Source organism: Juglans regia, chromosome 3, assembly GCF_001411555.2.
Source record: "Juglans regia cultivar Chandler chromosome 3, Walnut 2.0, whole genome shotgun sequence".
Classification (NCBI taxonomy): domain Eukaryota; kingdom Viridiplantae; phylum Streptophyta; class Magnoliopsida; order Fagales; family Juglandaceae; genus Juglans; species Juglans regia.
The window spans coordinates 11,656,353-11,672,165 of record NC_049903.1 but is presented as its reverse complement, the minus strand read 5'-3'; the positions used below and the strand labels follow the sequence as shown (position 1 = coordinate 11,672,165).

Below are 15,813 nucleotides of genomic sequence, written 5' to 3'. Positions count from 1 at the left end.
ATGTCAATTCTTATTCAATAAAATAACAAATTTAATGGCTGATGCTTAGTATCATATTATTATAATAGATAAGAATAAGATAATTATATCGTATTAAATATTTTCAAAATTCTTCCATGGTAACTCTTACTATTGATAAGCATTTCTAAAATAACCTTCGTGAAAGCGTGAAGTTTAGCTTGCTTCAAAAATTCAGTCAAGAAAGTTCCAACAAATGCTTTATGTCTTTTAATAACCTTTTTAAGGAATCCTTTTTGTACTAACATAAAAACTATTTCTATCAAGTTAAGTGGTTTGAATTTTATCTTTTAAAAAAAAAAAAAAAAACTTATTCTCATAATGTGCCCATCCAATTTGATAAGATGTGTTTAGAAAATTTTTACTTAGATCATGCTTGGACACAATTTTTTCAAACTTTCAACTAAAATATAAAAAATAATATAATTTTTTCAAATTTTAAAATAAAAATTATATTAAAAATTATATTAAGATAATATTTTAACTTTACATTTTTTTTATTCAACTTTTTTTTTCTCATTTTTTAAAACTTAATAAAATATTTTAACTCAAACTATTTCATTATAATTCACAAACTATTTCATTACTATTTACAAAATTATCATCTCATTATTTAAACATGCTCTAATTTCTATGTTATCACCAATTAAACAAGTAGATATGCCTTTAACATCTCTCTCTCTCTCTCTCTCTCTCTCTCTCACACACACACATATAAAAAACCTTTAAACTCGAATCTAGTTTTTTCATCGAAAATGAGGGGGAGGACTCGGCTTCCTCCTCTTTCTCCCTCTTATTCTCTTTTTTCTCCATCTACCCACTTTGTTTATAAAATTAATTCTTTTTTCCTAGTTGTTTTGTTTCCTCCAAGGCCAAAAAATGTAGATTTGCAGTTTTTCAACATCATCCGAGAGACATGTGCAACATGAGAAAACTCACAGGCCGCAAATCGTTCAGAGAGAAGTGGCGATTTCACGAAAAGCATTGCGTATGGATTTCATGCGCCACCAACAACCGTGCGTGGGTCTCACGCGCCACCCCTTCCTAGAGTTTTTCTCACCACACACGTGGGACCAACAGACTCGCCACATCGAATCCTTCAGATCTGACTGTTGTGGCTCTAAAGAGACAAGCGCGTAGGCACCACACATTGTCTCAAATTTTAAAATGTACCGAAGTTGGTCCAAATTATAATCCGTCAATTTTCGCATCTATTTTGCTGCTTTTGTTATTGCTTTCCTTATTGATTGCCTTATTTTTTTTCCCAACTTTTGTTAGGATACTCTTATACGTAAAAAGTTTAGTGAAGTATTCGAACCGTTGGCGCCCGATAATCACCACCTCCTCTTTCGTCCCTTGGCGGTCTCTCTCCGCCACAATTCACAAGCCCCACTTTTTTTACTTTTACCCTCAGCGCGAGAATCACATGTACTTATTTGAAAGAGTGTGAAGTTTTGCAATGGCGTATAACGCGATGGAGTTTAGAATTTTTAACTAGCTTTTTATTATAATAGTTGTCTTATTTGGCCACAAGATCTTGAAAACAAGGCAGTTGACTTCTCCAACAGCTATTTTAAGATAAAATGTAGTTATTACAATCACCATAACCTACTATTATGGAACTACAATCTCACTCTCAGATTATATAAAAATCGTCATTTGTGCAACTCTCTCTTAACAAGGAAGAACAAGAAACATTTATTTATTTGTTCATTTCTTTTTCTTTTTATATAATGTTGCATTGATTAAAAAATGATGTTTGTCGAAGTCTCCCTATATTTTCCTTGTATATTTCTAAATCCCTTAATTATAATATACTTATAAAAAAATATATATGCCTTCACCAAAATAAATAAATAAAACTGGTTGAATTCATTCATTCCAATTTCACCAACCAAATAAATGGATAAGATCCATACTCATGTTATGATACATTTGATGAGACTTGTTAACCAATGCAAAGTAAACCCAAAAAATAATGGAAGTAGTCTATCTCTTGTGCTCAATCCTCTCCAACTTCCTCACATCACTCGCTTTGTCTCTCCTCCTCCTCTTCCGTGCTCTCTTCCTCCGAAAATACTCATCACGCGCTGCCATTTCCTCTTCCGCCATTGCCACAGAAGCCGTGTCTCTCTATGAAGGCACTGTCTGGCACGAGCGCCGCCGCCCCGTCCACCACTCCTTTCGCTACTCCGTCCGTTATGCGCTTTTTGACCTCGACCACGCCCCACATCCGCCACGGGACCACCTCTCCGCCAACCAAGCTCGCCAAGTTGCTGCTTCCACCGGACCCGTGTACGCACTCACCCTCGTTCCGTATCTTTTTTATAAAAAAAATTATTATTATACCTGTTTCAAGAAAAAATCTAAATAACACTACTGTTTGTAGAGTTACCAGCACACTCAACTTGTTGGGGTGAAAAAAAAAAAAAAAAAAAAAATTACGTAAGATATGTGGAGAGTGTGATGTAGTAGAGTGATTTTTAGCATTTCTCCTGTTTCAAATTTAGTTCTAGTTTATTTTCGTACATAGTTAGTTTAAATCAAATTAAAGATTAATAAAATATTATTAGAATATATATTTTTAATATTATTTTTATTTTAAAATTTAAAAAAATTTAAATTGTTTATTTTATTTTAATTTAAATAAGTTAATGATTAGATGAGATGAGATGAATTGAAAAGTTTGAACGAGACCTTAATAATTTTATATACTTCGACGGCTCGACCGTCTCTTTCATTGACATGTTTTGAGCTTAAAGTTATGTGCTTTGCAGTTTTCTATTGACAATACCTTCTAGCGTGGGATATGAACAAAACCCCTTGAGTCTGTACTACTGCTATGATGTGGAAGGCTCTACTCAGTGTTTGAAGAAGTGCATTGCTGAGGTGGGTGTGTGATTATCATCGTACTTTCATGTTCACTCTAAAAAGCTTCCAAATCAGAGCATACGTATTTCTGGCTCAGATATAGTTCACAAAACAAAATTTTTCCTCACATAAAATGTATTGTGAAGTCTTATGACGTCTTAGTCTGTTCGTTATTTAATTTTCCTGTTCTTCTCATAAATCTGCCTCGACCTGGATATGGTTTAAGATGCAATAAAATGAATAGTATTATGATGAAAAGTCAGAGATTTTTCTTTAATGTAGTAATGCTGGCCATACTTTATCCAAGCTGTAGTTGTTTGGTAAATCAACTTTCTTACAATTTGATACCTCCTAGATTTATGTTGTACTACACATACTTGCAAAATACTTTGTTCCCTCCGTATCAAATGGAAGTTTGAGGAAATGGAATTATATACTCATTTAACTTCATGTTACCCTGAAACTTAAACCTACCTTGGATCAACTAAGTGCATATTAGAAAGGTTATGCTAGTTTTCTTGAAATGTGTTGTTTACAAGTTTGCAAACTCTGATCTACTTTTGGACCGAAGGATTATTTCTACCGTGACAGTATTACCAGACGCTTTTAGTGTAATGGTTACTTGTGTACGCATGTAGGAAATTGTTTCATCAATATGACATCTTGTTTGTTGCGAGAAATGAAACTGATTCACATTTTCACATGTCAAATCATAGTGGTATTTCTGGATTTGTGAATATATGTTTGACCTGTGTGTGTGTGTGGTACTCTTTTTCTTGGCTTTCAGCTCTCTCTCTGATGCATTCCAGTTATTGGTACTTTTTTCTGTTTCAAATGATGGTGGGGATGATGACAATATAAACAGATAATATAACAGTGGCTAGCTGTCACATGTTTTTGATCAGTAAATAAGAATTGTATTAAAATAGGCTAAGCCAAGTACGCGGGACATATACAAGAGCAACACCGATGCATGAGTGTCTAAAGATACAAGGAAATCATGTACGTTCATGCCATTAAAGTCTATTACAATCGACCAATGGACTAAACTATGAAGAAATAAAGTTTTAGTCTCGTCCATTGTCATTCACGATACTCAAAACTTCGACTATTCCTCTCCATCCATATGCACCACCATAGCAGATCGGTATCATCTTCCACATAGTTGCAATTTGAGTGGTACCTCGGGATGCCTTGCCAGCTGGCCAAAAAATCCACAACCCTTCTTGGCATCACCCAATGGAGCCTCGCTCTAGCAAATATATCGTTCCACAAACTCATGGCGACGTCACATTGCAGTAATAAATGATCCACAAACTCCCCACTTTTTTTGAACATTTAACACCAATCCAACACAATGAGTCGGTGTTTCCGTAGATTATCGAAGGTGAGAATCTTCCCTAATGAAGCTGTCCATACAAAAAAATAAGCTTTTAGGGGGGCCTTAGTCCTCCATATGTTCTTCCATGGAACGTTCTTGTAGAGTGTTTCATAAGAGACTTATAGTACGATTGTATAGTAAATCTCCCATTCTTGGACGATGACCACAAAATCATATCAACTCCTCCATTCACCATACAATTAATTATACACAGGATTGAAGAAATCTATAAATATGTCAATTTCTCAATCCTGGGCAGCTCTAACGAAAATGATATTCCATTGGAGAGAGGTTCATGAGTTATTCTATTGAAGCCTCCTAACTTTGTGCAATGCTATTTATTGTTGGATAGCTTCACCCACCTGTGAGTAGCCCAAGTGGTAAGGGTGAACTTGTGTGCATAAGCCCCATTTCACAGGTTCGATTCTCCCTGAGATCAAATTACGATTTAAGTGGGAGGCCATGGCGGTGGGTTGTTGTGCTAGTCTCCATAGGGGTTTAGGTTCCATGGGCGAGTCCTAAAGGCTCTGTCATATGGTGGTTCCCCCATCATAAATATATATATATATATATATATATATTGTTGGATAAGCTTCCTTAAGGACTCGATCTCCACACCATAGATCAATACATAATTTAATTTTGGAATCATCCCCAACTGCAAAACGTGGATATCAATGGATGTTTGTCCAGCCTCTTCTGATGTGTTTCCAAAGCCCCACCCCATGTGGTCCGCTCACCTCAATCGACCTCCCCACAATCTACCATATTTCAAATCTATGATGACTCTCCACAAAGCTCCCCTCTCATCATGGTATCTCCAAAGCCACTTACTCAATAAAGCCTTGTTGAAAACCAACAAATTCTGAATTCCCTACCCGCCTTCACATATTGGGGTACAAACCGTAGCCCAATTCACCAAGTGAAACTTGAATTCTTCAGCAATGAATTTTGCTGTCATGTGTAGCAATGCTATTAAAGTTCAAAGCATCTTTTTATTCAGCAATACGAATTTTGCTGTGTACCAATTTTGCCTGAAGCTAAACGTAAAGAGGCATATCTCCTGCAATTGATTTTACCTAAAATGCGCAGGCTTCATTCCATATATTGAATCGTGTGGAATTTCAATCAAATGATCTTAGTTTTGTGTGATAATGCTTCTTTTTTCTTTTTTTCTTGTTTTTTGCTTTACATTTTAATCTATTGTTACTTGGGCTTTTAGGTTCATTCATGATTGTGGTCTCTTGTTACAGGTAACAAACACACCATGGGGTGAAAGAGTAACCTTCGTTTTCAACCCAAGTTCTGATTTAGTAGCAAAGCCATTACATGTCAGTCCTTTTATGGTATGGCTTGGAAACTCTCATGGTCTTGTACTTCTAGGTGCCTTGCTTCTCCTTTTTCCCTATTGTAGAATTTGATGGCGACTTCTTTTGTGCTACCTATAAGACATCTTACAGAATATGGGAGTCCTACTTTAACCAATTACAAGGACAGTCTGCTGCAAGTTAGACATGCCCATGGATGAAATGAAGCCGTTAAGCTTAAAAAGTGTGCCAAGTATGGCAGAATAACAAACTTGAAACTGTGAATAAGAAAGAGAAATTCTAAAGCATGCAGGAAGGTTGGCATTTTGTTGTCTTCGGACTGATGTGGAAAAAGGGAAAAAAAAAGCTGGCCTCTGAATCTGAACTTCATTATGTTCTGAAACTGGAAGGTTAGGGGAAACAAGGGTATTTTGTTGGGGATCCTCCTCGAAATGGAGTTTCCAAGCTTGAAATATGTTTTTACAAAAAGAAAATTAAATTGTGGGCATTGCTGGTGATTTGTCTGACTATTTGATTGATCTTGTCTTCAATCAGGAGATACAAAAGAAAATTTTGAAATTATAAGTGTTACTAATATGAACAATCTTAGCATGCTTTATTTATTGAAGTTTTTTTTATATGGACTGAGGTTTTATTGTTTTAAGTAATCGTAGACTATTGCAGGATATGCTTGGGACATGGAAAATCAGAGCAAATGCTCCTGGAGATAATCTATATGTGTCAATTTCAGTTCAACACCCTAAGCTTGGTGACTATTTCACAGCTACCTTGAAAGCAAAACGAGTGCCATTATCATTAGTATCAGATCATGCTATGTTCTTCTGGTTGATGCCTCACAGGGTTGCAGTGTGGATCTACTGGCATGTAAGTGAATAGGCAAATGCTTTCTATATCTGGTCATTAATATCTTGCCCTAGTTAATCCAACAGAACTTTAATTACAACTATATAGGGTGGTATCATTAACCGTTGTTCACCTGAACTTGAACTTAAAATTTTTTCTCCTGCTTGAGAGTATGTTTTTTGAACTTATCAAAACTAGCTAGTGAAAGGTAGCTCAGGATTTTCTTTTTCTTTTCACCTTCCCCTTCTTTCTGATAAAAATTAATATCTAACCAAAAGGAACAAGGGGGAATGTTAGTTGAAAATTTGGGTTGAAAGGTGCCTTTTTGCATTACTGTCACGTATGAGATTGGTCATAATGCAAGTGTCCAATGAATACCCATTTGTATTCTCATGTCTCTATCACGGCCCTGAAGTCAACGAATTTTGACATGGATTGTTAGTTAATATGATGGGTCTTTCATTCGTATGATTTTGTAGCCTCGTAGAAACTGTGAAGTTAGCCTTTAAGCCTTAGTTTATGATAGGAAGTAAGGTTCTCATTCAGTTTTAAGGATGTATGCTGGATCAAAGATGCCTCACCTCAGCTGAGCATGGCTTCTGCATGGTTATCTGCATGCTTGGATTAGTACTGTTTTTTCCCCTAAGTTCTATAAGATTAGCCAGCAATATCCTCTATGAAAATAAAGCTATGCTAGTGAAATTCTTCTTCAGTTAAGAACTATTTTAACTTCTGGTTATGTCAAGAGGTCGATTACCTGATTATATTCAACCGCCTCATAACACCTGCCTTCTTGCCTCATCCTTGTATAAAAGAGTTATTCTATTCTCAAATTGGTGTGTAGGGCACACTATACGTATCACTTAAATAGTAAAATTTGATTTGTAAAATTTAAATTTTAAAATTTATCTTCCAAATCAAATTATGTCATGTAAACACTTTACTAGATGTGCTCTACACACTGGCTTAATAATAGTATTTTTCTGTATAAAATCATATTGGATTAAAGTTCCAAGGTGCCTCTGCATTGAATTACCCATTGATGCTCTTAAACCGTGCGTTTCTCCAGGCTTTAAAGCTATGGTGGAAAAATGTGTCATTTATCCAACACCCAAGATATACCAACCCTGCCTATAAGGAGGAAGCTGTGGTACATGATCGCAAACTCCAATGCTGTCCAGTAATCGGATCGGACGAAGACAAACACCTGCAAGCTGATGGAAGTGATCAAGGATGTTTGCCAACCAGGAATTGTGAGATTCGTCAGTTCACCTGGAGAGAGGCTAAGTGGCCTTGGTCTTGAAAGCGCAAGAATTTGTATTGTTTTCTATAACCACAGGTGTCCTGTAGGAAGCAAGCCACATTGAAAGAGGGGGATCTTCCTGACAATCTCTAAACGAATATATTTGGCAATTAGTTGGTATATTGGCCTGGTTTGTTTTTGCAGATCAGATCAGACGAGATGAAATAAAACTTAAAAGTTGAATAAAATATTGTTATAATATATATTTTTTTAATATTATTTTTATTTTGAGATTTGAAAAAGTTGAATAGTTTATTTTATTTTATATGAGAATTTGAAAAAGTTATAATGATTAGATGAGTTGAGAAGAGCTGTGAAAATAAACAAGGCAAGTTGTTCTGTTAAACTTTTTTTAGTTTCTGAAACCGCCTCTACATTATCTACAGGTCCTACAAGGTTATCACAGCCAAACCTGTGCTTGTAAAGTATTTTAGTTAGCAAGAAGGTTGCTGTATGGATATTGCTTACTGTATGGTTTTACTTACCGCCAAAGAGTATTTCTTCATTCATGCAGTTTATGATCCAGATAAAGCTTTAAACCATTAACTGGGAAAAAAAAAAACTAGTTTCGCGTGATGATCTGAACTTTGAAAAACTCAAGAACCTGGTTTAATTTCTATCATCCAGCCGACTCTAAGAAAATGAAAAGGGGAATAAAAACGAAAAAAAGCAAATGACCACAGTTGCATTGTAGTTACCCAAACAGGCAATCAACCAACCCACAATGACTGTATCCCTCTTTGAAGTCTGTCCACGGTTAAAACTTTCTTACATATGGCTAACCATTAACCCACCAAAAAATGAATCCTTTTCCAAAACCGTTGCCCTTTTGCCAGTCTTCGTTTTCGGCCAGCACTGCTGCATGTGCTAAAAATGAGAAGAGAGGGATGATTTAGCACACAAAAGGTCCCCATTGCGTCTTAACAAAGCTGGCCATTTGTGGAGCTTGTATATGAAGGAGTCCTTGAGCAGATTATGATACGATTTGGTCAACAAAGGGAAGACAATGGCATGATTTGCCAGCGGCCTGAAACCTAGCTTCAATCTCTTTAGGTAATCCTTATTTGTTTCTTATTCTATATTTTCAAATACCTTTGCCTTTTAGTCAAGCAACCTCTTATTCATAATGTCCTTGTAGTTTGATGACATTTGCATCCCTCTAGCTGTTGAGGAATAATTTTACATTGTCTGTGGACAAGATCTTGGACATGTTTATAAGGAATTAACAATTCTCTCTTATTGAACCTATTTTATGAGATGAGCCCATGAATTTTTTCATGGTATCAGAGCCTATCACAGGACGAATGGGGGCTCACACTACTTACCTCGTGATAAGGATTAGAAAAAATAACAAACTTGCACGTGAGGGAAGGTGTTAAGGAATAATCTCACATTGCTTGTGAACAGGATCTTGAGCATGTTTATAAGGAATGAGCAATCATATCTTGTTGAACCAGTTTTATGAGATGAATTAGATACATAAATATTTTCATTACCTGAGGATCGAGTCTTATACCCCCAATCTACTTATTAAAAAAATAATAAATAATAATTATCAAAATATTTTTCACTTTTCAGAAAAAATGGCAGCTCTTAAAGAGGAACTATTCTTATGACAACTCTTTATATTAATGTTTAACTTTAACTCAGTCTAGGAAAATAATATTGTGTTATATATTTCTTTTTTCTTTGATTTAATTATCTTAAGGGTCAAATCTAAATAAATAATTCGCATTGAAACTTAATGACAGTTGAAAAAATATATTCATCATTTATTTTTTCATTATCTCATGATATGACATTATATGAGAGGTTCACAAGTGAAAAATAATAAATAGTCTCCAATCATCTAATGTTACATTATGGGATGATAAGAGTATGATGTGAATTAAGATAATGAGTAACATTACTCATGAAAGTTCAATACATTTTAACTTTTAGTACTTTTTTTTCCTCAAACAGACAATAATATAAAGAGAATAAGCAGAGTACGTATACAGACAAAAAGAAAAAAAGAAAGAAAGAGAGATCAAAGCCAGTGTGATACAAGGAGTCACAGGATCATAGGAAGGGCTATTACATCAGAGTGAGTTAGCAATCATTTGAGTAAGCTCATGTGTATAGAGTTGGCACTTCGAGAAACATGAACAGAGGTCTAGACATTCAAATGATTGAGATGTTGCAATCTTCAATGATGGGTTGGCTAGTCCAGTCTACATTTGCAGATAGATCAATGATTACTTTAAGAACCAACAGAGAATCTCTTTCTAGAGAAATAAACGGAGCCTTGAGTGCCCAAGTTTCTTTGATGGCCAGCAGCATAACCTAAAGCTTCATCATATATGGGAGTTGTGTTGGAATGTTTTTAGCCTTATAAGAGGGGAGAGGATCACCTCTAGAGTTGTTGCATACACTTGCAATGAAAGTGAAATTTTCTCCGATGTATAGAAGCATTAAAGTTTATTTCTATATGACTATGTGGTAGGGGTGATACTCGCATAGTGTAGGACGGGAGTACCCTCCCCTGCACCCCGCGGTGCGGGGGTTGGAGATTTTCCCTCGCCCCCAGGAGGCGGGGGCAGAGTTCCTCGCCTCAGTGCCGGGGGGCGGGGGAAAAAACCCCATCCGCCCCACCCCCCACCTAGGCCAACACATTGTGTTTAAAAAAAAAATCAGTCTAAAAATACTTTTTTAGACCAAAATTATAATATAATTTAAATAATAAATTAAAATTTATAAATATAAAAAGAACTTAAACTCGTTAGAGTTAGATTTTGGATTGTCCTAGGCCAAGGCAATCCAATGACTTGAATACAATTTTAAGTCTTTAATAAATTGTATATATCTATATATAATATATTTATTTATATATATAAATAAATAAATTATATGTGGGGCGGGCCCCACTGCCCACCCCTACTAGTGGCTAAAAAAGAAACGTGTGGCACGTTTCAAAGTTTTGTAACATTGTTCTTAATTAGTAGATGACATTTCTTTAGACTAATTCATTGATAAATATGATTGTTCAAAGTATAATATAACATTTAATTGTATTGGATATTCGAGCAATGATGCAATGAGAGGCATCTGCATTGCCTCTGAAAACAAGGATGGAGATTGGTCCAGAGGCAAAATTCACTGGTGGCAAAAATTTTTAATGAAAAATATCTGAAAGGTCAGTTTTTCACTTCAGCAAAATTAGGGAGATCCCCTTCTTTGATTTGGCGAAGTTTATGGGAAGTGAAGGATGTGGTTGAAAGGGGCCTGAGGTGGAGGGTGGGAAATGGAAGGAAAATCATGATATGGGGTCAGAAATGGCTTCCTTCTCCTATTTCTCATTGTGTCCAATCTCCTGTACAAGTCTTAACAGCAGATGCAAGGGTGGCTGAATTAATTGATGAGGAGAGAAAGGAATGGAAAGTGGATTTGATTGCTAGGGTTTTTAACAAGGAAGAAGCAGACATGATTTGTGCCATACCCATTAGCTGTTTTGGGGCAGCTGATAGGAGGTTTTGGGGCTTCTCAAAGACAGGTAAGATCACTGTAAAAAGTGCGTACCATGCTGATGTCCAATGGAAGATAGAAAGGAAAGGGTGTTCCTCTAAAGGGAATAGGTATGCTGATCAGTGGAAGAAGGTGTGGTCTATGGAGGTGCCTGGGGGCTATAAGCACTTTGTCTGGAATGCTTTGAATAATGCCTTACCCACAAGAATTAATCTGTTCAAAAGGAAGGTGATTGAGGATTCCATATGTCCGGTTTGTAAAAGAGAAGAGGAGGATGTTAAGCATGCATTGTGGTGCTGTCCTGCGGCTGCTGATGTGTGGGCTGAAGCGGAAAGCCTGGTGAGGAAGTGGAGGAATCAAGTGCAAGATTTCACTAGTTTGTGGATGGAGTTGATTAAAAGGCTTTCAAAGGGTTGTCTGGAAAGAGTTGTTGCTATCATGAGGGGTATTTGGGGGAGGAGGAATGCTTTTCTTTTTGAAAATAAGTTTGGTAGTACTGGTAAAGTGGTGAGATTGGCTTTGGTGTGCTTAGAGGAGTATCAGTAGGCAACTAGTAGAAAGGAGGAAAGGTAGTCAAACAGTGAGATGAATAGGATAGATAAAAGATGGAAGAGACCCATGCCAGGAAAATACAAGCTGAATTTTGATGCTGCGGTTGATTTGAATAATAGTGAGGTTATGGTTATTGTCTGTACCAGGAAAGATCATGTCTTCTCCCCTTTTATTGCTGAGTGTCTGGCCTTAAAGAGATCTATAGATCTTTGCAAGGAGTTGGGGTTTGGGTCTGTTATGATGGAGGGAGATGCAAAAGGGATGATAGAGACAATGCTAGCTAAGGAGGAAGATGAGTCTGAGAATGGACAACTGATCGAGGACACAAAGAGAGCTTTCGCACAAGGTCTTCATTGGTCTTTGAGTTTTATACATAGAGAAGGAAATAGTGTTGCACATAGTCTAGCAAAGAAAGCTTTACTTATAGATACTTGAGGAAAGTCCACAAGAAGTTATACAAAAAATTGTATACGATAGAAGTTGTAGTTTTTCGAATTTATAAATGAGATGAGGTTCTATTGTTTAAAAAAAAAAAAAATGTGAGGCATCTGCATTAATAAATAAAGAAAATAAGGGACAATTTATAGGAAATTAAGAAATAATATAAATATAATTTTACTACTTATAAACCGAGGATAAGGATATTACTTTGTGTGTTACATATTATAGTTAAAAAAATAAAAGTTAGTTGCAAAATTATTACGAGTTTTCACGTTTTTACAAATCAAAATCACAATTTTAAACTTTTCGCAACAATGATACTTTAAAAAAAAATAGCTATTAAGTATTTTTATCAATATTTTATTAGAAAAATAACGAAGGATTGTCGCGTCAATATGTCATGTCCCAATCTTTAATTAGCTAACGGGCAATATTAATTGCACGTGACAATCTTTATGTTAGTTTTCTAATAAAAAAAATACATAATTGCGAGTCTTTTGAAGTTAATGTATAATGTTGCAAAAGTTAAAAGTAGTGGCCTTAATTTATAAAAAGAAAATGCTACTTTGACACTTAATTTTGACACCTCATTTTAACATTTTTTATATTTTAATTTTTTTTTATTTAATAGTTAAAGAAGTAACTATTAATGTATTAATTTTTTTATATATTTTTTAAAAATATTTTAAAATAATAAAAAAAATTAAAAAAATATAAGAAGATGAATTTGTACTAGGCGGCACGCCCAACAGTCATTGGGCGGCAGCCTAGAACTACTCTTTATAAAAATATAAAAATCAAAACAACAAAGAAATAGAATATTAATATATTACTCTGCACACTATTACTTGAAATTAGAGTCACTATTCACTTTATACGGGCGAATCACAGCCCCTTCGCCCCTGGCTCCCCTTGGACGGGGTGGCCAGGCCACCCCGCCCCTGCCATATAGAAAGGGTGTTTGTCCCTATCATACGGGCAGATGAATTGGGGTGGGAATTGCCTGCTCCTCTGTTCCTAAATTTGAACAAAAATCGAATCAAAATTGAATCAAAATCAACCAACCATGCGACCGTGTGTCTTTGGTTGCAAGCTAGAGAACGATGCCAACAACTTGCACACTATGTGCAACAAAAGGATATGATGAAAAAGAAGAAAAATATGAAGACAAGTATAAGAGCAAGAAGACTGAAAAGATGAAGAAGAGGAGAGCAAAAGATGAAGATTACGGTTAAGGTTTTTTTTTTTTAATGTATAAGTAGGCAAGCGGGTGAGTGGATATCCAACCCGCATCCCGTCTATTTTGTTAAATAAAATTTTATACTTGGCATGTCCACTAGATACTAAGCAGGCAAGGGGGACGCACGGACGGGCCAAGGGGCAGGCCCTGTTGCCCGGCCTTACTTGAAATTCACATGACAAGCACTCTTAATTTTCATTTATTTGATATCAATTCTGTTAGGTATAAGCGGTTTGGCGCACCAACCACGTACCAATGCTTGAGGTGGACTGAGCAATCAGATGCCATTAAAAAGAAAATACCATGAAGAGAAGAGAAAGAAGAAGAAGACATCGGCTTCAGTTCAGATCCCTTCATCTCCCTTCGTCTGTCTCTTCTCCCCCAAATCCCACCCCAAATCTCTTCCTCAAACCTTCGGCCAGTCTCCTTTGCACACGACAGTCTCCTCTACGTTGATAGTCTCACGTACTCCAAATGTTATTGGTCCTTGACTTGGGACAAGAAGCTCTCTAATAGTGATATCCACTATTGTTTTCTTCCTCTTGTGTGTAGGTCACATCATACGTAGACATTTTGGGTTGTCATGTTTCTAACCTCGATTTCTCCAACCCATGTCTCCGGTTGAGTTTTGTCAAGGACTAGAAACTCTGAGAGATAAGTTGTACGCTTGTTTGTAACTTTGTTGAGTTTTCTTTCTTCTACTGAGGTCCAACTGTTTGACCCAAATAATTCAAATTAGAAAATCGAGATGAGTAAACAAAGCATGAAAGCTCTTAGATGTTTCCCATTTGGCTTACCGAGGTATGGGGGTTGTTTGAGTTTCATCTCCCTCTATTTTTTCTCCGACGCATGGTGATGGTGCTTTTCCCAAGAGGTAGGGACAAACATAATCATTTACCCAAAGGAGGCTCACTCGGCAAAGGAAGCCCTAGCATGCTAGTGACTGAGACCTTGGCTTGCAGTTGAGTGAAGGGTCGTATTTATTGCCGCCTAGTTTGCCCAAGAAATCGCATTCATGGGGTGAATCGAAGCACTGGACATGCTCAGCGGTGCTGCAAAGGTTACCGCTTCCTGAATTGTCTTCGAGTTGGAGACCAGAGTCAACGTCATTGAATTCAGGGCATGCTCGTCTCGTCTCCCCATTTCATGCCAAATTTTCTTCCCGCCCAAAACTCATTCATCCCATAAAAATGAAAACGCAATGTTTCATTAAACGGTATAGGTGCACCTGTTGGTGCATTTCGGTGCACAAAAAAACACCTGAAAGAAGACATTTCCATCTGATATTGGATTTACACATTGAGTTGTTTTCGCGTCTCTTCCCTTGCTCTCAAATTTTTGTCTCTCTTCCATACGACGTCTCTCTTCATTCCCCTATGAACTCGTCTCTTCCCTCGAAATATTCCTCAGAACTCGTCCCACTGAACTTGTCTCTTCCTTCCCAATAATTTTGGTTGGTTAGACGTGATTTAACTAGTGTGTAATTTTTTGCATGGATGTTGTTTTGTGTTAACTTTTGCTTGAATATTTGAGTATGTTTTTCGTGCCCATCAACTGTTTGATGAAATTACAGAGCGAAAACACAATGTTTCATTAAACGGTATAGGTGTACCTGTTGGTGCATTTCGGTGCACAAAAAAACACATGAAAGAAGACATTTCCATCTGATATTGGATTTACACATTGAGCTGTTTTCGTGTCTTTTCCCTTACTCTCAAATTTTTGTCTCTCTTCCATACAACATCTCTCTTCATTCCCCTATGAACTCGTCTCTTCCCTCGAAATATTCCTCATAACTCGTCCCACCGAACTTGTCTCTTCCTTCCCACTAATTTTGGTTGGTTAGGCGTGATTTAACTAGTGTGTAATTTTTTGTATGGATGTTGTTTTGTGCCAACTTTTGCTTGAATGTTTGAGTATGTTTTTCGTGCCCATCAACTGTTTGATGGAATTACTGAGCTAAAAGGACATTGTGTGTGTCCAAAATTTGCAGTCCGTGTGTGCCCATCAACTGATTTTTGTTCCTTATGGTTTGTTTGCATTAAGAAATTGGTAGCCCCAAGAGGGTGTTGCACTCAGTTAAGAAATGCGTCCTTATGATTGCCCTTTTCCACTCTCAAATTTGCTTCAAAGTCATCGATAATGAAAGGTTTCTTTCTATCACATTTTCAAGTTAGAGCTAATTCGATTATCATACTTTTTTTCTTATATTTTTATTCTCTACATTTAGTGGGGACGAGCTTCTTTGCACTCATCCTTCTTCTCCTCTGTCACTATTGAAAAGTGAGTTTGGGGTTGAAGTTCCTGACACTCTTCATGAGTTGAACGTTAG

The 15,813-nt window shown here is 36.5% G+C and overlaps 2 protein-coding genes across 2 annotated transcripts; both read left to right on the top strand.

Moving 5' to 3' along the window:
• Positions 1–1,946: 1,946 nt before the first annotated feature.
• On the top strand, positions 1,947–7,945 carry LOC108983259. The gene is made up of 5 exons (XM_018954844.2): positions 1,947–2,313; positions 2,796–2,907; positions 5,524–5,616; positions 6,262–6,462; positions 7,511–7,945. The coding sequence occupies exons 1-5, from the start codon at positions 1,997–1,999 to the stop codon at positions 7,742–7,744; spliced, it is 957 nt and encodes a 318-aa protein (XP_018810389.1). The 5' UTR covers positions 1,947–1,996; the 3' UTR covers positions 7,745–7,945.
• Positions 7,946–11,041: 3,096 nt separating this feature from the next.
• Positions 11,042–11,794, top strand: LOC108983262. The gene has a single exon (XM_018954847.2). It carries the CDS (start codon positions 11,042–11,044, stop codon positions 11,792–11,794), a length of 753 nt encoding a protein of 250 aa, XP_018810392.2.
• The last annotated feature ends 4,019 nt before the right edge of the window (positions 11,795–15,813 follow it).

Bases quoted from the DNA above. Each gene is read 5' to 3' on its own strand.
- LOC108983259 (XM_018954844.2), top strand. From the start codon at position 1,997: ATGGAAGTAGTCTATCTCTTGTGCTCAATCCTCTCCAACTTCCTCACA. The intron at 2,314-2,795 runs GTACGCACTCAC...TGTGCTTTGCAG, and splicing joins GCTGCTTCCACCGGACCCGT to TTTTCTATTGACAATACCTT. The intron at 2,908-5,523 runs GTGGGTGTGTGA...CTCTTGTTACAG, and splicing joins TGAAGAAGTGCATTGCTGAG to GTAACAAACACACCATGGGG.
- LOC108983262 (XM_018954847.2), top strand. From the start codon at position 11,042: ATGATATGGGGTCAGAAATGGCTTCCTTCTCCTATTTCTCATTGTGTC.